The following is a 23030-nucleotide window of genomic DNA, read 5'->3' as shown; positions in this document are numbered from 1 at the left end:
AATTCAATTTTGTGTTCATTTTCATGCAGATTTGGTGCCCATGACACTTTTTTATAAAAATTGCGAGGTTTTATTCCGATCATGGTTTTTACAAAAGAGGAGTACGAGTTTCAAAGCAAATAAAAACTATCTAAAGCTATACATCTACTAATGCTACCAAACAAAAAGAAACTAAGCAAAAAATCAAAAATCAGCGTCAGTCGCCTCAGGCTCGAAAGGCCCTCTTCGTCCTCTTCCTCGAATGAGAGGACTCTGGGGCACTATCTCCATCAGCGCCGCTGTCTGAATCAGTCTCTGAGCCAGAACCAGAGCCGGCATCGTCTCCGCTCTCTGCTCTTGAACCCGCCTCGACATCATCATCTCCGCTCTCGGAACCCAATCCAGCGTCATCATCTCCGCTCTCGGATGACTCAGAATGCTACCTCGCCGCATCCTCGGAGTCACTGGTCTGAGCATCGTCATCACTCAAGATGGGCTTTGGAGGACTACTCCGGCCTCGGGTGCCTCTACCCCTCTCTTTCTTTTTTGTTGCTGGATGAGGTACTACTGGTACTGGTGCTGGTGTTGGTGCTACTGCCGTTGCCGGAGCCATCGGTATAAATGGGATCTGAAAAGACAATTGTCAACATATCAGTTACGGTATATGTATTAGATGCAAGCATAGTGTACAGATAAGTGGTTTGCATAAATCAGTTATAGTGTGTAAGTACAGTGTGCGAATGCAATGTATCAGATATAGTATGTTAGATGCAGTTTGGGAAAGATTACAGTTTGAAATGCCAGTATATCAATAGAAATTTGAGAACATGAAGCGCAAACTGAAGAAATTATTGGGATACCGTGGAGACTGAGCAGCGTTTCTCTCCTGTGTACCATACCCATCAATGAGGCTATTAGCTCTAGAGTGCTCCTTGTGTACTCTATCGATGCTTGCAAATGTTTTTAGATGATCAGTGTTCGCAGTAAACACATCTGAAGTGAAATATGGAGTGCAAATAGTAAAGTATGGTCCATACCTTAGCTAGGCCTCTAACCCCGATAAGCTCATGATCAGCCGCTGCAGGCTCGATCGGGATCTGGTAAGCCACCCCAGTATGCCGCCAACATGTAAGCGTGGTAGGAAGCTCTGGCCAACGGATCCGCTGCCCCTCCCAAGGAGCCCCTCTAGCACGGGCCCTGGTCACCCTACGCGCCTCTCTCGCTATAGGAGCCCTCGTCCCCTCACCTCCGCGAGCACCTGTTAGAGGTGACATGAGATGGGTCTGAATGAAGGTCTCGTAGTCGCCTTCTACCCTAAAATAATCTACATCCAAGCCCACCATAAATTGAGTAACTGCATCTACGGATAGGCTGTCTACTGATCTCATAGACTTTGGTGATGGCATCGAAACGATCGGGTCTGGTAAGCTCACAGTCTGGTCGGACGAACCGCTCACTCAGAAACCAGGCCCGGCAGACTATGCCCTCAAGTAGAATGTGGAAACGAGAAGTGGCCTAGGCCTCTACATACTAGTCCCGTATCCCAACGGGCATCATGGCCTAGGGCTGCCATATGATCTGCAAATACAGAGTGTACAGATTATTAGGTGTTGTCAATTGCTAAAGTGTGAATCAGAACAGTTGTAAATCGAAAATGACTGTATTTTGGGTTACCTCGTGGGCAGCTACTGTGTCGAAGTAGTGGCGAAAGAAGGTGAAGGTCTCGCAGCTCCTACGTTGGCACTTGCCATCATACCGCCTCGAATAAGGAACTACTAGTGGAAGCTCCTCCATGGGCTCTAGGAGAAGAGTTGGGAAATAAGCATACACCCACAGCTACAAGGAAAGTGGAGTAATATGTGAGTAACAATGCATGAGTACACAGCATGAACAGATACATAAAGTGCAAAGTAGAAAGCACACGGCATGAACAGATACAGAAAGTGCAAGGCAGAAAGCACAGTACGAACAAATGTAGAAAGTGCAAAGTAAAAAGCACAGGTGTTGAACAGATATAAAGCAGAAAATGTAGAGCAGAAAATGTAAAGTGTAAAGAGGGAACTGAAGTGCGTACCTCCCAGGCTCGCTAGTAGCCTCTGATCAGCTCTCCCTTCAAGCAGGAGGTAGAGCTCATGTAGCCATATAGCATGGCGAGGCCAACTCTACCTCAGTCATAGAAACGAACCCGGAGAAGGGTCACCAGGGGGCTCAACAAATACAAGCCCACGGTGTTCCATTTGTTCGAAACAAGGTGGTACCAAGGACGAACATTAGAAAGCCTCTAGCGTACTACATTGTCTCCTCTACTGTCTCAGGTTCGCTCTATCAAAATCGCTCAGCAAACCAGCTATACTTGACCATAGTTGTCTGATACAAGGGTGGACAAGTTCCTAGTAGCTTGACCCAAGCAGCCCTCCCATATTAGTGTCGAACGGGATCAGATCACCCCTTACGCCTAAACCGGTGATCATGGTAAAGTCATAGGGAGTTATCGTCATCTCCCTGGTAGTGGAGAAGTGGAAAGAGTTGGTGGTATCCCACCACCTTTCCACAAGTGCTCCTAGAAGAGAACGGCTAGCGATGACCCGCGTCAGGCCGAAGCAAAAGAGGTTGAAGCCAGTCTTGTCCACAATGTTGTGAACTCCAGTAGGGAGCTCGTCGTACCAATCTCGTGCAGTTGTGACTCCGTACCCACTGAAGGCACGAGACTACCCTTGTGGCAAAGAACAGATAAATCAAATAAGGTAGTGATGAAAGTACAGTCAGATAAAAGGCAGTGCAAGAAATGCAAGTAAAGAAAGGCAGGAATGCATAAAAATAGAACTCATACCTCAACGGCAATGGATGAAACATGAGAAGCCGACTCCCTCAACAGGAGGTCCTTCGGTACACCGAGAACGAAGTCGCTAAAGCGCCTAATGCCACCGGCTGGCAAGATATGTGTGCGGGGATGGTACCTCGCTGGATCAAAAGAGCGTATCCTCAACGGTAGTGGCTTTGGCTTCGCCTCAAGCTCAAACTCTGTCTCAAGGTCGGCTTCGATGCCCTGAGCCGTCTCGCTGGCCTCGTCGACAACCGGCTCATCCGCCTCGACAACGGGTGAAAATACGGGGGGAAGCTCTGGAGAAGCCCCGTCATGTGGTGAATCATCTGCCATCTGGAAAATAGGTGAAAAGTGGGTGAAAATGAAGAAAATAGAGAAAAAAAAGGATAAACTTGGAAAAGTCAACCCTAGGAGAGAGAAAATGAAAAAAAAGTCAAAGTCGGGAAAAATTCACGAAATCGGAGAGAAACTTGGGGGAAACAAGCCTAGAAGGGTGAAAATGAGGAAAGAAGTTTCAAAATCAAATTTTGATCGGTTTAAAGTGAAGAGAAACAAGAGGGTTTAGCGAATAAAGTTTGCGTGGGGCGTTGGAAAAGGCATAAAAAGCTCAGATCTAGAGAGGAAAAGTGTCTAGAGAAAGAGAGAGAGAGAATAGATTTTCAGGCATGAGGTTGTATGGAAATGAAGTGTGGATACCTATACTTAAAGACCCGTGCATGAAAAGTCATTTTTGCCCCGAATTGCCATTGATGGCCGACAGATGGCCGGCAGGCTCATTGGTGGTCGACAAGGCTGTTCAGTGGCCGGCAGTCTCTCCCTATCCTGATGCTGTTTTGTGTCTTTGTTTCCTAAGAAGTGCAAGGAAGGTTTACTGTTGGGTCCAGATTGTCTCTACGGAAGCTCAAAATAGTGTTTTGGCGCGCGATGTTCATCGCTTGTCAACATGGATGGGTGTGTCCTTTTTTTTTAAAACATATTGCAATTCCTCCGAGAGGTAAATCAGAAGGTTCCATCGAATGTCGCTTTTATTCATTTTGCCTTCGTTCTCCTTTCATTCTCTATTGTCACATGGAATATGCATTTCATATTTGTTGCATAGAATTTGCATTTTACATATATTGTTGCATAGAGTATGCATTTCGCACGTATGTATCCTGCATGCGAGTCTTGAATCAGTTATGATTCACGCATAAAATATTCTCTTGGTCTTATTTTGTGCATAGAATATGCTTTTGTATCTTGCATTAAACATGCTTCCAATTAACATGTTATTTTGCTTGTCTATTTTGCATGGCATACACTTTGTGCACCTATCGCACTTGTTCACTTTGTGCATCTATGGCACTTGTTCACATAGTGCATCTATTGCACTTGTTCACTTTGTGCATCTATTGGACTTGTTCACTTAGTGCATCTAGCGCAGTTGTTCACTTTGTGCATCTATCGCACTTGTTCACTTTGTGCATCTATCGCACTCATTCATTTCGTGCATTTATCGCGTACTTCTCTCTTTTATCTCGGGATGCGTGAAGCGCGAGCTCAAGCGATTTTATCTCAGGATATGCGAAACGCGGCCTTGGGCGGGTTGCATCTCGAGGCGTGCGAAGTGTGAGCTCGAGCGGTTTTCTTGTATCTCAAGACGCGTGACGCGCCGCTCTGGGCGTGTTTCATCTCGAGACCTGTGAAATGCGATCCTGATCGGTTTTCGTTCTTTAGTTTCTCAAGACGTATGAAATGCGCCCCCGAGTGGTTTTTGTTCTCAATTTCTCAAGACGAGAGAGGCAAAACCCTAAGCAGTGTTTATTTCCTCGTCTCGTGTTTTAGAGTGATTAGAGTGTGTTTTAGATTCTTTTACATGGAACCTGTGTTGGTTTAAACTTGAAGCTGCTCATTCATTTGTTGTTATCTCATTATTGCTTATTACATTTGTTATTGCTTATCGCATCATCTCGCATGATAATGAGCTTTCAAAATAGCCGGCTACGCATAGCGTGTAAGTCCTGCTTTTAAAGTTGTATTGTGCATATCATTTGCATTTTGTCCCAGAACTACGCTGGTTTGATTCCTTGCAAAAGGATACGTAGGCAGCCTGCAGGCGTAACCTTTTGTTTCTGTCTTGATTGTTTGCCCAAGTCTTACAGCCTTGTCAAAATGGGTCGTCTTAGGGATTTGACATTCACTCACGTCATTTCATGACTCTGAGTTTTGTCAAAGAGGGGCAACCGTAAACACCCCATTTTTTACAGCCCTTACGACTTGGACACCATTGCATGCACACCCAATGATAATTTTATTTGCTTGCCAAGTGCTCGAAGTCCTTAGCGGAATGCCACAGCTTTGAGCCTTTCAAACCCTGCATCGTTATTGCCTCATTCTTGGATCAAGCCTTGGTCCTTTAAGCCTGCAGCTTTTGGTGGCCTGCCGGCCACCCTATTGGGTAGCCATCACTTTTGGGCTACCGGCCACTAATGTGGCTTGCTAGCCACCAGTGATGGCCGGCTAGCTACCAGTTTCTTTTGCAGATATTTTATGCCAGTTGTGCCAACTGTTTGCACAGATGCATGCATCTGCACCCACATGTAAGGCTGGATATCCTTGTAGGGAATTCATGTTTTCTATATATAGGAGACCCCTCTCTCATGTTTGAAGGTTGGAAAATTTTGAGATCAAAATTTTTTCTCTTTGTCTCTAGCAAATTCCTACACTTTTACGTACAAATCCTTAACCTTTGCCTATACACCCTTAACCAAACCTTCTCATCTTTGAGCTGAGGCACTTTTGAGCTTGGTTTGAGCTCTTGAAGGGTGTGTTGTCTTGGTTTTGTTACTTGAATTGCTTCTTCTCTTCAAGAGATATAAGGCTTTGCCTATTTGCTTACTTTCTCTACTATTATTCTTGTTATTTTTCAATTGTTTTTAAGCTGTAAAACTTCTATATTTTTGGGCTGAAACTTGGGTCCTAAGGCCATTAAAGGTTGAGGAGTGGTTCACCCTTCTTTGTACCTTGTTTTGGAGGCCTTTGCCCTTGTGTTTCCCACCCTCTTACTATCTTTTTCTGAGCTTTTAACTACTTATTTTCAGAGCTTTTTCAGTGGCCAAAATCATGTTTTGAAGTCTTAATTTGGAGGGGTTAGCCTGCCCTCATTGTGTCTTGCTTACTAGCCTAGTTTGTGCCATGTTTTAGCATATTAATCTAGCTATTTTTAGCACAATTCCAACATGTTTTAGGACTTATTTGATATTATTTTAGCACTATTTTGGGCTATTAGTTATATTTGAGCTTTATTTTGCATGCTTGTAGTGTAATTGTCCTCATGAGTTTGGTGTTCTAGGCCTTAGACACCATCTTCTTTGAGTTAATAGCATTTATTTATGCTTATCTCACTCATTTTCGTCACTAATAATCTCTGCAACCTCCCTCATTTCTTAGCTTTTTGTTTTGCTTTGAAAGTGGTTCAAATAACTTATTTGTTTAAAGCGTGAGATTAAGATGTCATGCTTAATGGTTTAATCCCTTAGGGGGTTCATTACCAACGGTATGATGTCTCTTTCATGCCTAAGACAACTCTTGGTTTGAGCCTTCTTTCCATTAGAGGACTTAAACTCACCATTGGACTCAATTGATTAAAGAATGGTTGGTAATTTAAAATGGATTAAAACTTGGGACTAAAAATGATGCAAGATAATAATTTGGTTGTGTTCAATTGGACGTTAATTGAACATATGGAAGCTTGGGCCATTTCATACTCATTAGTGATGAAATGATCCAAGTCTCCAAGGTCACTACTTCCCTTGATCTTTCATGATAGGGAGGTGGTTAGAGTCCTATTTTGCTGCATTTATTAAAATTGCACATTTAGGTTCATAAGCCATCATGCAATGAAATTGCATCCATTAATGGTTTGTGAACCGAACTTGTTACTCCTTTGATATGTTCATGAAAATGAGGGGTGAGCTGTGCAAACAAACCCTTGAAAATACCATGTATATGCTCTGTTTGTCCTCTGTTGCAACAAGGAGAACTGGGCAGCAGTGGCCGGCTGGCCACTTTCCATGGCTAGCAGGTGGCCAACAGACCACCTTTGATGGCTGGCTAGCCATCACTAGTGGCCAGCAACCTTCATCACTAGCTGATCGGCCATTGGTGCAAAATTCAGTAGTGTGTTCTTCAAGCAAAGCAGAGCTATTTTGGAAGTGGGCAACAGTATGTGTGTTCTCTGTGCAACAGAGGCTCTCCGGAAGCAAAATAGTGGTTTTTCGGGTGGGAACCGAGCATGCGCATGAACATCCCATGCTTCTCGAGGCAGAGTAGTTAGCTTAATATTTAAATTGTTTAGCTTACTTAATTCTTTTAATTACATTTGTGTTGTAATTATCTAATTAGTTAGTTAATTAGTTATTCAATTTCGTTTTGCAATTAGTTCGTTAACTAGAATAGTTTGTTAATTGATTTGGTTTGTAATAACTAGAATAGTTTAGCTAATTTCATTTGTTTTGTAATAATTAGTCTAGCTTTAATTAGTTAGTTAATTAGCTTAGTTTATTTGGACTCTCTTTCATGATAGTGCAAATTTGTAATAATGTATGTGTCTTCCAACCCCACTTCTTTCTCCCTTTATTTACTAGCTTATGATGGTTAGTTTAAGGACATCACATTTTGTTTAGTATACTTCATGATTTGCATCCACTTGTATTGCATGTGCCGAGGCTCGGTTCATCATTCTAACCGGATTGATTAGTTTAAATACCTCTTTGAATACGTGCTTAGACCGCATGCTATTTAATCAATTCATATGCCATATTAGTAGCCGAGCCTATTTAAATTACATATCACATGTGTTGCATTCGTCATATTGCATAGTTAGGAATCATGCATTTTTCTAACTCATTTCTCTTTTTTGGCTTGGAGTACTAGGTAAGCTTTTATTTGTTTTAGCATATCGCATGCGTGTGGTTGTTGTCATATTTAACATGCTTGCCATGAGGCTAATTGTTTAGGTGTTAAATTGCTTGAATGCCTGTGGATGAAGGCTCTTTGCTTGAATTAGAATAATTTGAGCCATATTCATATGCAATCACTTTTTCGAGTGGTACACATCTTGAAACAATTTTCAAAACAAACATGAATCAAATGTTCTAATTCTTGCAAAGTTAGTCTATACTTGTATGTGTGCGCATCACATAGTGATGCTAGCCTAATAATCGGAACAAGAGCATATAATGTACATAAGATTCATATCATGATCAGTAGAGGTTGATCTTTAATCGGGCGAGCAGGGATACTCAATTCATGACCTTCCCCTCTTGTACCTAAGTTTCCGAGCAGAGACAATCTTAGTGATGATGGACACGCGGCCTTTGGCACGAGTCATGGGTTTCCTAAATTTCCCCAAAACAAAAAAATAATTAGGTGGCGACTCTATATCTGGAAAAACAATCCATTTTTTGGCATTTTTATTCAAAATTGATTTTTCAAAAAGATTTGCCAGATTTGGGCTCTTTGGTGTTTATAATTTCACACTGCATTTATGAGATTAGATTCAGAATCGCGGGAGTTCGAACTATAGAGCTTATCTCAAACTTTCGAAAGAGTGGGCGCGAAAAAGTCGAGCTACACTTACCTGCGTGGTTAGTACAAATGGCTTCCACACGAACTTCTCCTCGTACCCAATCGAAAAACAAAGGCATTGCTCCAGAGAAGTCAAGCAGTGTGAAAGAGACACACATGCAGTTAAACCACAAGGAGTCCTAGAACAGTGAGTCAATCTGAATTTTCCTGCAGTTGATAGCCGATGAGATTACAAAAGGAAATCGACCATTCCTAGTCCTAAGCTAGGCAGGGTACAAGTCGTTGGCAAGGAAATTTGAGAAAAAAATTGGAAGGAAACATGGCCTAAAACAATTGAAAAATATATACATGAGTCAGAAAAAAGATTGGAATGCTTGGAGAAAGTTTATGGATTCCAGCAGAGACACACATGCAGTTAAACCACAAGGCCTACTGGAACAGTGAGTCAATCTGAATTTTCCTACAGTTGATAGCCGATGAGATTACAAAAGGAAATTGACCATTCCTAGTCCTAAGCCAGGCTGGGTACAAGTCATTGGCAAGGAAATTTGAGAAAAAAACTGGAAGGAAACATGGCCTGAAACAATTGAAAAATAAATACATGAGTCAGAAAAAAGATTGGAATACTTGATGGATTCCAGCAAAGGTGTATCAGGGATTGGCTTTGACATCAACACTGGTATGTTTCAGGCGTCTGATGAGTGGTGGGACAAGATGGAATCGGTAAGTACAATGTAATTTCCGTATGTTTTTTGTTTCATATTTGCCCTTCGTCATTTAAATTTTCCATTTTTGTTGTTACTACGAAATTCACCTATTGCTTGTAATGTATTCTTTTTTATCAATGTCCAATTTTGCAGACAAATAAGGCTTGTGCAAGGTTCAGGAAAAAAACTTTGGAAAATCGCGAGCTGATGGAGACGGTCTTTACAGGGGCATCAGCTACGGGTAAGCACCATTGGACCCCAGGAGAGAAAGTTGTTGAAGCTGCCAATGTATCATCCGATTATATGGACAATATCGGTGCCCAGCCATTTGTTGATCGAATACTTGCACAAACAGAGGACGTGGATTCAGATTCTTCACTCGAACCAGTTCAACCTGAACTAAAAAGGAAACGAACTCCGTCAATAATTTGTGAAAATTCGCAGAAGGCAACTAGTGAAGCGTTAGTTATAGCGGAAAGTATGAACAATCTTACAAATGTGGTTCGTACCCAGAACCAGCAAGTTACAGTGAGGCACCTAACAGGCAACAAATCACTATACACAATTTCAGAGTACATGCAAAGGCTTAGGAACATTCCTTCCCTTCTCGATACCCCACTATTCCATTATGCATCGACATTGATGGATAACGCAGATTACCGGGAGGTGATGATGTGCCAGCCTAATGATGACCACATTGTTGGATGGCTCACACAGAAGTAGCTGCAGTTAAGTGCGGTGTCGCCGTTTGCGAACCTATTTAGGGCTCGGCAGGTTTGATAACGGTGCCATGCTGAAGATGCTTTCCCTTCGCTTGCTTAAAAAACATTTACTTACATTAATGTTGGACTTGTAATAAACAGGATGGTTATGCGTGCTTTTTCCTTTTTTACTTTGTTTTTACATTTTGTTGGATTTTTTCAAGAAATATTTGCATGTTTGCGTATGTTTGGGTACGATTACATAGGATGGTTGTGTGTTTTTTTCTTATGGAACAGGATGGTTGTGTTTGTTTTCTTTAATGGTAATTAGATGTGCAACGGCGGGGTGCCGTGTCTTGCTTGTTTATTTATGTCTTTGTTTAGAGTGATGTTATTGTCCAGCTGCTATTGGTTGTGTCAGTAATGCACTTGATGTTTTATTGGTTTGTGTATTGCCAATTATCACCAGGTTTACTGTTTGTTTATTTGATATCATTTCACATGCAATTGTACCTTACTATTAGCCATGCTCACCAGGATGGTTACGCATCATAAATATTTCCAAACATGTTGTAACCTGTAATTGGCACATGTTTTTACCTTTAAGCCATTGCGTCACGTGTAAACTGATTGAAACCATCCCTCTGTTGTAGCTTTTGCTCAGTCAACGTGATGAATCCCGAGGATGGAAGTGACAATCAGGATTTAACGGAAATACTTAACCAAATGGCCATACGGTTGCAACAACAAAACAACTAGACATTTTAACAAGCATGCCGGTATGTGCTAGAGTGGTACGAAAAGCACATGTCTAAAACGCCATGTCGCATTTCAATTTTGACCGAGCATGCATGGATAACCGAACTACATGCGGGCCTTGTGGGTCGTTTTGAGGAAAATGTGTGTATGCCGAAAGAAGTTTTTACGGCTTTATGCCACACATTAGTAACTGATTTTGGGTTACAAGTAGATCAACGTCCACATGGCTTAGCTGTTGAAGAAAGCATTGCAATGTTTATCCATGTGTTGAGAGGGTTTCAAAATCAGGTAATCCAAGAACGATTCCAACATTCGGGGGGAGACTGTGTCCTGGTACGTGCATAATGTATTAACGGCGATGAAGGAGTTCACTGTTGTACATTGCAGGCCCACATATAGTCAGCATCATATACATCCATACGTGTGGTCTAAACGGAAATACTTACCGTTAAGGTATTATTTTAAAACCTCACTTCAGTTATGTATATTTGCCTTCTTTTTATTACATTTTATTGGACGTGATGTAATAAAAATAACCATTACATATACCCCTAGGAGTAACAATACAATTGGGTTGTTGGCAAGACTATATCGGAGCCATAGATGGAACACATGTTAGTGCACGGGTTACGGGGCCAAATGTCGCAACATATTTCAGTAGGAAATACTGTCACACACAAAATATCATGGCCGCGTGCAATTTTGACATGTGTTTCATCTTCATTTCGCTTTGATTTTGTTCAAACTTTCTTCTAGGGTTTAGAGTTTCAAAATAATAAAAAAAAAAAAAAACAATGATGTTGATGATGATGGTAAGTTTGGGTAGGGTGGATTGAAGTTTTGAAGGGAGAATGAAGAAGAAGAAATAACTCTAATAGCTCGGAGAAGAAGATAGATTTGAATATGAATAATTGATTAGGGTATACTAGGAGAAGAAAAAAATTATTTTAAAATTTAATATGTGTCGTCCTTATTAGTAAATTCATATTAAGATATATTAAAAATTAAAATTTATAAATTTAAATTGATTCGTACTGAAATATATTTCGGATTCAAATTGAGTCCCCTAACAATAAGTAATTGCTGGGAACAGGCAAAGGCTCAGTAGACTGGGCTTGGCTACAAAATATATGTTGGCCCAATATAGAGTACAACATAAGGCTACAAAATGTATCTTTTTTATCCCAATATATATATATATATATATATTTTAAAGAAGTGTTTAGGAATTGAAATTAATGGATCAATTTCATCCGTGCTTCACACAATACCATAATACCAAGTTTAAATCTATATTACACATTAATTTTTTTGGCTTTTTATTGAATAATTTTTTCTAGTTACATATTTGGATTGTGTTTGAATTTTAAATCTGATGAGAAAGAAATGAAAAAAAGGAAATAAAAAAAAAGGAGTTAAATTTGAAACCCCCCTTTTTTCTTTTTTTCTTTTTTCTTTCTTTTTTTTTTTTTTAAATTTGGGGCCTTTTCACTAGGCATATAGTAAAGGGAACAAAAATTTAGATATTGAAAAATACCAAGAAAAGTAACATGTGATATAAATTTATTCTAATCAGTGTGGACTCTATTATACAAGAGTTAAATTTGAATCACACAATTTTTCTTAATATTTATTTTTTTGTGTATCAGTTATTAATGTCTAATATTACTGATATACATACCCAAAAACAAACAAACAAACACCCAGGTATAGGCGAACAGCAGATGAACTTCTATAATCCAATCCAATGAACACTAAGCATCCAATCATTCATCCCAAAACTAGTAATTTCAATCCACAAAGTCCCATATTTACAATCCAAAATAGCTTTGTTACATCTAGATATTAACTATGGAAAAGTTGCGCAATTGCAGTTTGGGATACATATTCAAATTCTGAAAACAGTCTCTCCCCACACATAGAGATATATATATATATAACTGTGTTCATTCAACCATCTTCAAACCTGTAGTGGCGAGAGTATTTTTACATCTAAATATTAAGTAGAAGACTACAACTCAAACCTATAACAACCACAAAACCATCCCACACAACACCCATTTCCCATCACCATCCCAATAGGTCAGGAATTATGCATACAAAGACTTTGACCAAATTGGCTTTTATTTAGGAGAAAGCTAAAAACACCCTCTTCTCTACTTAATCGAAATCAAAGCTCAAAACCAAGAACTCCACCCATCACCTCCAGGAATTGAAGATGTGCAGTTAGCTGAGGAAAATGGCCATTTGTGTCGATGATCTCCACCGTTGATTTGGCCTTGATCTTCTTCTGCATGAAGTATCCGATGGAGATGGGGACGGCAAGATCATGGGTGGTCTGGATGATGGTGCATGGGATCGTAACCTTTTCAAGCATGTCTCTTTGGTCACTGTGGAAGATGAGTTTGGCTGTGGAGAGTGCAGCTTCAGGGCTCATTCTTTGCAGTGAGTTTTTGAACTTATCAACAGTGGTAGGGTCATTTGGATCAACAACACGAGAAGCAAAGCTTGAAGCCCATTGGTGGAAGTTGGATTCAATGCTTGACAAGAGTTGCTCAACATCTGAGCTTTCAAATCCCCCTTCATAATCTTCCAAATTTATGTACCTATATGTGAACAAAAATAAAAAAAATTACAAATATACCATTTTTTATAATCTATGTGCAATTATAATAGGCCCACCCTGTAAAATTAATTTATTGCTAACAAATCTATGTGTGGAGCAATAATGATATCAGATGACTTTATTATCATATTTTGTTTACGACGCAAATGATACTAACACACTTGCTAGATATAAGGTTATCACATGAATGTTATTCATATTTAACAAATATAAAAGCATATCACAAAAAATAATAAACAAAATGTTATTAAAAGAAATAATTATGACACATCAACATTTTGTGATAAACAAATGTCTAAATTTGCCCAACTACTCACACTTACCAATATTTTTCAAGTTCAGTATGTACAAGAATTAACATAAAAAATATAGTAACACTACAAATGAAGAAAACTTGGTACATAAAGTTGTAATTATTACCTACTATAGATTTTGATCCAGTCAACTCAATTTTTTGAGATATTAATGGGTTAAATCTTCAAAGGATGGCAATCTAGAACAAAACAGAACTTTACACGTGAAAAGACTCAGCTAAATTGACAATACAATACAAGACAATTGACTTGTAGTACATCAAATTAGCAATGTCTTGGGAAAAAATTAACCGTTCATGGGATTTGAAGTCAAACTAACAAATTTTTTAATCAAAAAAAATCATGAATTGTGGGATAAATATTAAGGGTTAGTTTGGAAATTAGGTTTTTTTATTAATTTTTTTGACTTTGTATAAAGAAATGTGAAAAACATAAAAAGAATAATTTGATAATTTATAATGACTTTTTAAAAAATTTAACTAAAAACTCTATTTTTCAAACAAGGCCTAAGTATAATAGTGGCATAATTTTATGTGGTATAATCAAATAAAAAAAAATTACAAATGGGGTGAGGTGTTTTTTTATTTTTATTTATCAAGAAACGAAAATTTATTGATGTAAAACATAAGCACAATGAATACAATCAGAAAAAAATCAATAGAAAAAAGCTATAGTTGAAAAAGGCAAATGGGATCAGTTAATGGACATCATTTGTTTTTCATTAATCCCAATCATATAATTCCATGGTTTCACTTTTATACCTAATATTTACTTTACGTGTTACAATTACTTTAGATTATTATTATTATTATTATTATTATTATTATTATTATTATTATTATTATTCATCTCTTATCACTAGTACAAGATAATAAAACCCACATTAATAAATATAGGATCTATTATTTTGTGTTTAACCATAATAAATAAATAAAAATTTCTAATAAAAATTCTGTTTATGAACATTTTGCTAAATGAAATTGAGAACTTCTTCTTCCAAAGGTTGGGGTTCAAGCGTAACTTCATCGTGTTGGAGATTTAAGTCCTACGGGCAACTCCAAATTTTCTACATTTGACATTTGAAATACCTTACGCTTGAAATGCTTAAGGTATTTCAAATGTCAAATGTCTCTAAATGAAATTGTGATGCATTTCGGTGATAAAATTACAATGGTATAAAAAGGAAGCAGTACTGATATGCCATCCCATCTTTTTTCATCTTTCATATGCTTGATTTATAGACCATATAATAAATGAGGTACATTGTAAACTCGGTCCATAGGCACCAGGGACGAAATTAGGAAAAGACTATGGGGGGCCATGGCCTCCCTGTTTCTCTGAAAATTGTTGTTTGCCATTGAATTTTGAAAATATGTATATATCATTTCATACATAAAATAGCCCCCCAGCATAAAAAAAAAAAAATGTCATTCTTCTTCCATCTTGAATTTTCTTTCTATTTTACACCAAAAAAACTCCATCATCTTATTAGAAATTGTTTCTATAGTATTTAAATTTTTTTTATGTATATATAATTTATATATATCATATTATACATACATGTATATTTTGTGTATATAGTGAAAAAAATTATTTTCTTTTGGTCCCTCCGATAATGAAATCCTGATTATGTGCCTGATAGGAACACACCCAAATAAATACATTCCTTCAGTGATATGAATCATAATATTTGATTTGTTGAAAAGAGTTGTTTTATTTCATATTTATTCTCATATTTGATTATGTAAAAAAAAAATTCTATTGCAAATAGAATTATTATCCATCAATCTAACAATGAGACTAAAAACTAATCACCATTACATTTTGTCTAAAATCATTTTAGGGAACTGAACGCTAGATTTGGTTAGGTTTTTTAAAAAATACTTTTCAGAAAATTATATTTTATTATTTTTTGTATTTTTTTTATTAAATTTTTTTAATATTTTAACTAATTTTTTTTTACTTTTTAGACATACATAACATAAATATACCTAAAAAGTAAAAAAAAATTGTAAAAAAAACCTTTTAAAACTTCACTAAATACCAAAAATACAAAAAAAAAATACGATAATTTAGTACATTTTTTTTATTTTTATATATTTATTAATTTTTTAAAATATGTTTTTACAAATTTTTTACTTTTTAGATACATCTAAGTAAGGTGTATCTAAAAAAATTTTAAAAAAATGTTTAAAATTTTAAAAATATTCACTAAAAATAAAAAAATACAAAAATCAAAAAACTAAATTTTTAAAAAATTTAATGTAAAAGACTTAAACTATACACACTGATTATTATTCTTCTGAAAACAAATAACAAAGATTTTGAAGTACAATCAGGGAATATTACTCAGCAAAATAAATAAACAATAAAAAAGAAAGAGAAGGACATGGGGAAAGATGGTCCAAAAAGCCAACATATAACACATGCAATTATCCAACTATGAACACACATACATAAATATATATATATATAGGTAAATTAGCAATATGTTCTAATAGTTTGACTTGGTTCATATCAAGTTTTATTAAAAATAAGTCATAGTAAAAATGTCGCTAAAAATAATTTTTTGTGATGATTTTTTACATATGTCGTTAAAAATTGACAATTAGAGATTTTTTTTGTCACAGTTTTTATAAATTGTCATTAAAATTTACAATTAATAATATTTTTTTGTAATGAATTTTTCAAACTGTAGCTAAAAGTTAAAAATTAGTGACTTTTTTGTAATGATTTTTTAAAATTGTCATTAAAATTTATAATTAGTGACATTTTTTGTGAAATTTTTTTCAAACCGTCGCTAAAAATTAACAATTAGTGACATTTTTTAATAATGTTTACTGAAAAATATCATTAATTTTCACAGGACCTATCGGATAATAAATCCACCTATTAGAACCTATATGTAAGTCCCCAAATATATATATATATATATATATTGTAGCGTGTGTTTGTTTAAACGGACTGAATAAGGGGAGATTATAATCCATCGAACTGTTGGTCCTAGGATACATTGTTTCCGGACTATTTGATTGGACTGGATTTGTATTTTATGTTTGTTTAGTTATGGGATTAGATGTCTAGATCGGACTATTCTATTAAATCCTATGTTTGTTTAGTCATTAGATTAGATGTTTAGATTTAACTATTCTATTGAATCCGATGTGTATCTTATTTTATTTAATTTTTTTACTAAAACTTTTAAAAAATTAAATAAATTGCATATCAACAAAAAATTATATAAATTTATTTTAATTTTTAGTTGAGATTTTTTAATTTTATTTTAATTTAAACTTTTAAATAAATTGAACTTTTAATTTTATTTTTAATTAAATAAAATGAACTTTTAAAGGAAGATTATAATCCATTAGACTGTTAATTAATAAATTTTTAGTTGAGATTTTTAAATTTTATTTTACTTTACTAAGTATAATTAAAAATAATATAAATAAAAATTGAGGGTAAAAAATGAGAGCTAAAAATGTCATTTTAACCTTTCAATCCGAAGAAAGAGTTATTCCATCATTTTTATCCCAAACCCTATAAGACACAATAATCTCACAAATAAAAGGTTGATAATCCGATTAAAATATTAATTCAACTTATATTTTTTAAACTAAATTTCAGACTATCATATGTAATAGATATAGAGTTGTATCCCACGCTCTAATCCCCAAACAAACACCCCCAAGAGTACTTGAGATTTGGCCTCAATTAATCTCGGATACATGCAGTTCACCAGTCTATACGTATGGAATAATTACTTAGATGCCGACGTTGAGATGGATCCAAAAAGTCATGCCTTTTATGATATTTATGCCTCATTTTACAACAATTTTTTTTAAAGTAATTTTTTAATTTTTTTAATTAAAATATGATATAAAAAAAATTAATATATTTGAAATAATTTTTTAATTTTGTACGAAAAGATGTACAAAAAATAAAAAAAAAATCTTTAATTTTTTAAAATAAATTATAATTTTTTTTATTTTTTTAATGACTTTTAACTTTTAGACTGAAAAATAATATTGCCCAACGAAATTTTAAGCTCATAATTTACTTTTTATTATCACGGCTCAGTTTCTCACTCAACAATCCCCTTTGAGTTTATATAGATAGACAACATCTCCAAATAAATAAAAGTAAAATAAAATACCTAACATCATATAAATTAATTATGAAATCGGACACAGTCATCTGATTATGTGATTGATTTCCGTAAAAAGTAGAAGAACTGAACAAGAAAATGATGGGATTATGAAAACAAAGAACTTTTCCTATCAAATATATGCATATGCACATGTGTCATGTGTGTGTGTATATATATACCTGGGTGAAGCTGCAACAAGTATGAGCCTCTTGAAGAGCTCTGGCCTCTTAATGGAAGCAATACATCCAATCATACCAGACATGGAGTGGCCAACAAAAACTGATGATTTCAAATTCATCTCCTCCAAGAGAGAGATCAAGTCATCAGAAAAAGCATCAAAAGTAGAGTATTTGACAGGATCAAAGAGGTTTGGATCATTCACAGCCCCAGAGAAGCTCCAGTCGAAGACCACAACTCGGTATTGCCGGGCTAAGTATGGGACAATTTTGTCCCACATAGACTGGTCTCCTCCGTATCCATGTGCCAGAACCACGGTCTCATCGCCTGAGCCGATGGTTCTAGCATTCATGGATTTTGAGAGACCAGTTTCAACCATCACCATGTTTGGAAGCTGTTGTGGAAGAAGATGTGGTGAAGGAAGCAAAAGATAGAGAGAGGGAGTGATGAGAGAGAGAGAGAGAGAGAGAGAGAGAGAGAGAGAGAGAGAGAGAGAGAGACACAAGACGGAGGGTATGTTTGGTGTGGTTTTTTTTGTTTGTTTGGCCTCTGTTATATAGGCACCAAGGGTAAGTATAATTGTGTTTTGTTTAATATAGGCACCAAGGGACTAGATTCTCTCAATAAAATTGTGTTTTGTCCTAAGCAATCTTATCTGTCATTCGCGAACAATACTACAAAAATTATTAAGAAAAGTATATTTAAGGACCACAATCATTTTGGTGTCGTGTGGTAACTTACGTTTTTAATTTTTTATTTATATTTATAAAATTTTTAAAAAATTAAATAAAAACTTGTTTGGTAAAATTTTTGATTTATAAATCAGTAGTTTCAGTTTGTAAATTTGGTCAAAAAATAAAAATACAAAAAATGTGTTTCTATTTTGAGTTTTTAATTTATTTTTTTTTTATCACTCAACATTAGCCGCCACCCGTTACCATTTTCCACCACCATCTTCCACCACCACCACCCACCTGCTACAACTAGCCACCGCCCACCAGCTACCACCCACCTGCCACTCACTCGTCACCATCACCCACCCCTCGCCGCCACCACCACCACCACCACCCACCTGTCATCCACCCGCCACCACCCACCACCTGCCACTACCATTCACCGCCCGCCACCACCACCCGCCACTTACTTGCCACCACCACTCACCACCCACCTGCCACCGAAATTCACCACCTGTCACCACCAGCCACCTGTCACCCACCCGGCACCACCACCTACCACCACCGCCACCACCACCAACCACCACCACCACCACCATCACCCACCACCACCCGCCACCCACCTGCCACCGCCACCCGCCTGCCACCACCACCCACCACCCACTCGCTACCACCTACCACCCGCCACCGTCACCCAGCCACCCACCCGCCACCGTCACCCACCCACCCACCACCTGCACCCACCTGCCACCACCAGCCACTCGCTACCACCTACCACCCACCACCGTCACCCACCCACCCGCCACCTACCCGCCACCACCTACCATCCGTCACCCACCTGCTACCACCACTCACTCGCTACCACCCATCACCCGCCACCGTCACCCACTCACCCACCCACCCGCCACTACCCACTACCACCCGCCATCCGCCGCTAACGCCACCACCGCCACCACCACCCACTCGCTACCACCCACCACCCACCACCGTCACCCACCCACCCACCACCACCACCCGCCACCCACTACCACCCGCCATCCATCACCCACCACCCGCCACCCACCCGTCAACCACCCACCACCACCCGCCACCCGCCTGCCACCACCACCCACTACCCGCTACCGCCACTGCCACCACCCACCACCCGCCACCGTCACCTACCCACCGTCACCACTTTCCACCACCGTCTTCCGCCACCACTTACCATTTCTCACTCTTTTTAATATTTTTAAAATTTTTTAAACATTTTGTCAATTACCAAACGCGTTTGTAGTTTATATTTTTCTAAAAATAAACAAAAACCAGTTTATAAAATTTTTGTAAATATAAACTGAAAACGTAAACGTTACCAAACACACCTTTTATGTTTTAGGAGCATACAAATCTCAGGTCAGCTAAGGATGGGGGCCAAGTTTATACTATAGAGTAAGGGGTGTTTGTTTGGAAGGATTATAAGGGGAATGGATTTTATATCCAATGCATTACGGAGTCTATTGTTTGATTGAGAATTACGGAGTCTATTTGGGATTTTTTTTGCTATTTAGTCACAAAAGATAAAATAGACTATTTTAGTCACAAAAAATAAAATATCACATCTAACCCATAATCATTACACTCTTCTCTCACAAAAAAGACAAAAAGTCAAAAAGTTCTTCCCAAACCAAGATTTTTAGCCCAGGCTAAAATAGCAAAAAAAAAGTCAAAAAGTCAACTCACTTCCAAACGACACCTAAGAGTCTCATTGGTTTATGAATCTCATATATGTCGAATTATTGTGTTCTAAGGAAGGTATGATAGAAATGGTGGGATTGAAATCTTATGAGATTAAGTTATAAAACGACATATTTATCCTTTAAGTATTTGATTCATTATGTATTGTATTTAGTAAAATAAAATAAAACATAAAAATCTTAATTAAAAAATAAAACAAAATAAATTTATTAGTGATGCTTTGGTTGTAGTGTGGTGGCCATAAAGAAATCATAAAGGTGTTTATGGTAATAATGACAATGGTAATGAAAATAGAGACACTACAAAAATTAAGATTTTGCAGACCAAAATTTAGGGACAAAATTAATTTTTTGGCACCAAATATTTTTGTTATGAAAAGTGTCGTTATTATATTTTTAGCAATGAAAATTGAACATTAGTGATGAATTATTATCTTTTTGGGACCAAATTTTTTGTCTTAAAAAATAAACCATTTTGAGACTAAAGTATTTTGTCCCTAAAAGTCTATTTATTAGTGACATTTTCAAAATTTTGTCGCTAAAAGTCTTATTTTTGACTTTTCGGAACGATCTTTTAGCGGCTATCCTCGTGACAATAGAAATTGGTCCTTAAATGTTTTTTACAATAAAATTTTCACTTTTAGAAACCAAAACATTTGTCTCTAAAACCATTATATGTTGTAGTGTGATAGTAGTGATGGTGGTGGTAAGTTTATAATAGTGTATCAATACTTATATTTAATATTTATAAATTTAGTAAAAATTAAACAAGTTTCATATCACTTAAATTTTTCTTAATTTTAATCCTATATTTTAAGAGGTATTTAAATTTTTATGCCATATTAATTATAATTATCAAACAGGTTTAATTAAGGGCAAATTATTGATAAATCCCATTTAAAAGTGTTTTAACCCAAGAAATCCATGAAAGAATTTTTTAACCCATTTAGTCCCATATATGTATAGTTTTATTCCATAAAGTCTTTTTTCTTGATTTACACTATTTTCTTGGACACTTATGCCCTTATATTTAATTTAGATACCCTTATAAATATTTTTTGAACGGTTAGCAATTTTATGATGTGAACATTCATATTTTAAAATTCACATTGGTAGGAATGTAAAATTGGCTCGTAGGCGGCTCGAAACCCGCCCGCGAGTAAGGGCGGGCCCGGCCCGTTGATAATGTGAATATTCACATTGACATGTTAGCATTCAAATTAATAGGAGTGTAAAATTGGCCCGCGTCCTGTGGCGGCGCGAAACCCGCCCGCGGCCCATAGGTGGCCCGAGGCGGGCCCGGTCCAGCCCATTAACAATGTGAATATTCACATTGACATGTTAACATTCACATTGATAAGAGTATAAAATTGGTCAGCGGCCCATGGACAGCCAAAAGCCCGTCCGCCGCCCAGGGCGAGCCCAGCCCGGCCCGTTGACAATGTGAATATTCACATTGAAATGTTAACATTCACATAAATAGGAGTGTAAAATTAGCCCGCGCCTCGTGGCTGCCCGAAACCCGCCCACGGCCCATGGGCGGCTCGGGGCGGGCCCAACCCGACCTATTGACAATGTGAATATTCACATTGACATGTTAACATTCACATTGATAAGAGTATAAAATTGGCCAGTGGCCTAGGGTGGGCTCGACCCGACCCGTTGACAATGTGAATATTCACATTGACATGTTAACATTCGCATTGATAGGAGTATAAAATTGGCCAGCGGCCCAGGGCGGGCCCAACCCTGCCCATTGACAATGTGAATATTCACATTGACATGTTAACATTCACATTGATGGGAGTGTAAAATTGGCCAGCGGCCCAGCGCGGGCACGACCCAGCCCGTTGACAATGTGAATATCCACATTGACAGGTTAGCATTCACATTGGTAGGAGTGTAAAATTAGCCCGCGCCTCGTGGCTGCCCGAAACCCGCTCACGGCCCATGGGCTGCCCGAGGCGGGCCCGGCCCGACCCGGCCTGTTGACAATGTGAATATTCACATTAACATGTTAACATTCACATTGATAAGAGTATAAAATTGGCCAGCGGCCCAGGGCGGGCCCGACTTGGCCCGTTAACAATGTGAATATTCACATTGACATGTTAACATTCACATTGATAAGAGTGTAAAATTGGCCCGCAACCCGTGGGCGGCCTAAAGCCCGATCGCAGCCCGAGGCGGGCTTGGCCCGACCCGTGACAATGTGAATATTCACATTAACATGTTAACATTAATATTGATAGAAGTGTAAAATTTGCCCGCGGCCCGAAGCTTGCCCGCGGCCCGGGGTAGGCCCGGCCCATTGACAATGTGAAAATTCACATTGACATGTTAAAATACACATTGATAGGAATGTAGAATTGGCCCATGGCCCGTGGGCAGCCCGAAGCCCGCCCACGGCCCGGGGCAGACTCATTTCGGTTCGGGCCCGAGCATGTCCGAGACCTTAGGTTAGGGCCTAGGTCATCACTTTGAAGGCCGGCACGGCCCATCGGCCCACTTAAGGCCCATTCAAGACTCGGTCCGAGGCCCAGCCCGCTCGAGGCGCAATGTATTTTTTTGTGGAAAATAATAAAATTTTGGTAGAAAAATTTAAAAAGAATTAAAAAAAAATGGCCAGGCCAGCCGAAGCCCGACCTAAGTTCGAGTCTAGGCCCAGGCCCACCGGCCCGACCCGAGGCTCGATCCATCGGCCCGTCCAAAGCCCGAATACCCTTGTGCCAGGGCTAGGGCCTGGGCCTAATTTTTTTGCCCGTGGGCTGGCCCGGGAAAGGCTCGTTTGGGCCCAAGCTCAAGCCTAGTCCGAGATCCT

The 23030-nt window shown here is 38.0% G+C and overlaps 2 protein-coding genes across 2 annotated transcripts; one reads left to right on the top strand and one right to left on the bottom strand.

Moving 5' to 3' along the window:
* Positions 1-9001: 9001 nt before the first annotated feature.
* Positions 9002-9801, top strand: LOC114263712 (uncharacterized). Its single transcript, XM_028204307.2, has 2 exons — positions 9002-9094; positions 9232-9801. The coding sequence occupies exons 1-2, from the start codon at positions 9002-9004 to the stop codon at positions 9799-9801; spliced, it is 663 nt and encodes a 220-aa protein (XP_028060108.2).
* A 2547-nt stretch (positions 9802-12348) lies between these two features.
* LOC114263704 (karrikin insensitive 2 receptor IA) lies at positions 12349-18402 on the bottom strand. The gene is made up of 2 exons (XM_028204294.2): positions 17808-18402; positions 12349-13144 (listed from the first exon to the last, which is right to left on the bottom strand). The coding sequence occupies exons 1-2, from the start codon at positions 18188-18190 to the stop codon at positions 12709-12711; spliced, it is 819 nt and encodes a 272-aa protein (XP_028060095.2). The 5' UTR covers positions 18191-18402; the 3' UTR covers positions 12349-12708.
* Positions 18403-23030: the final 4628 nt, after the last annotated feature.

Source organism: Camellia sinensis, chromosome 13, assembly GCF_055761805.1.
Source record: "Camellia sinensis isolate YWXY chromosome 13, ASM5576180v1, whole genome shotgun sequence".
NCBI classification, from domain to species: domain Eukaryota; kingdom Viridiplantae; phylum Streptophyta; class Magnoliopsida; order Ericales; family Theaceae; genus Camellia; species Camellia sinensis.
The sequence above is the reverse complement of the archived record's forward strand: the minus strand, read 5'-3'. Positions and strand labels throughout refer to the sequence as shown.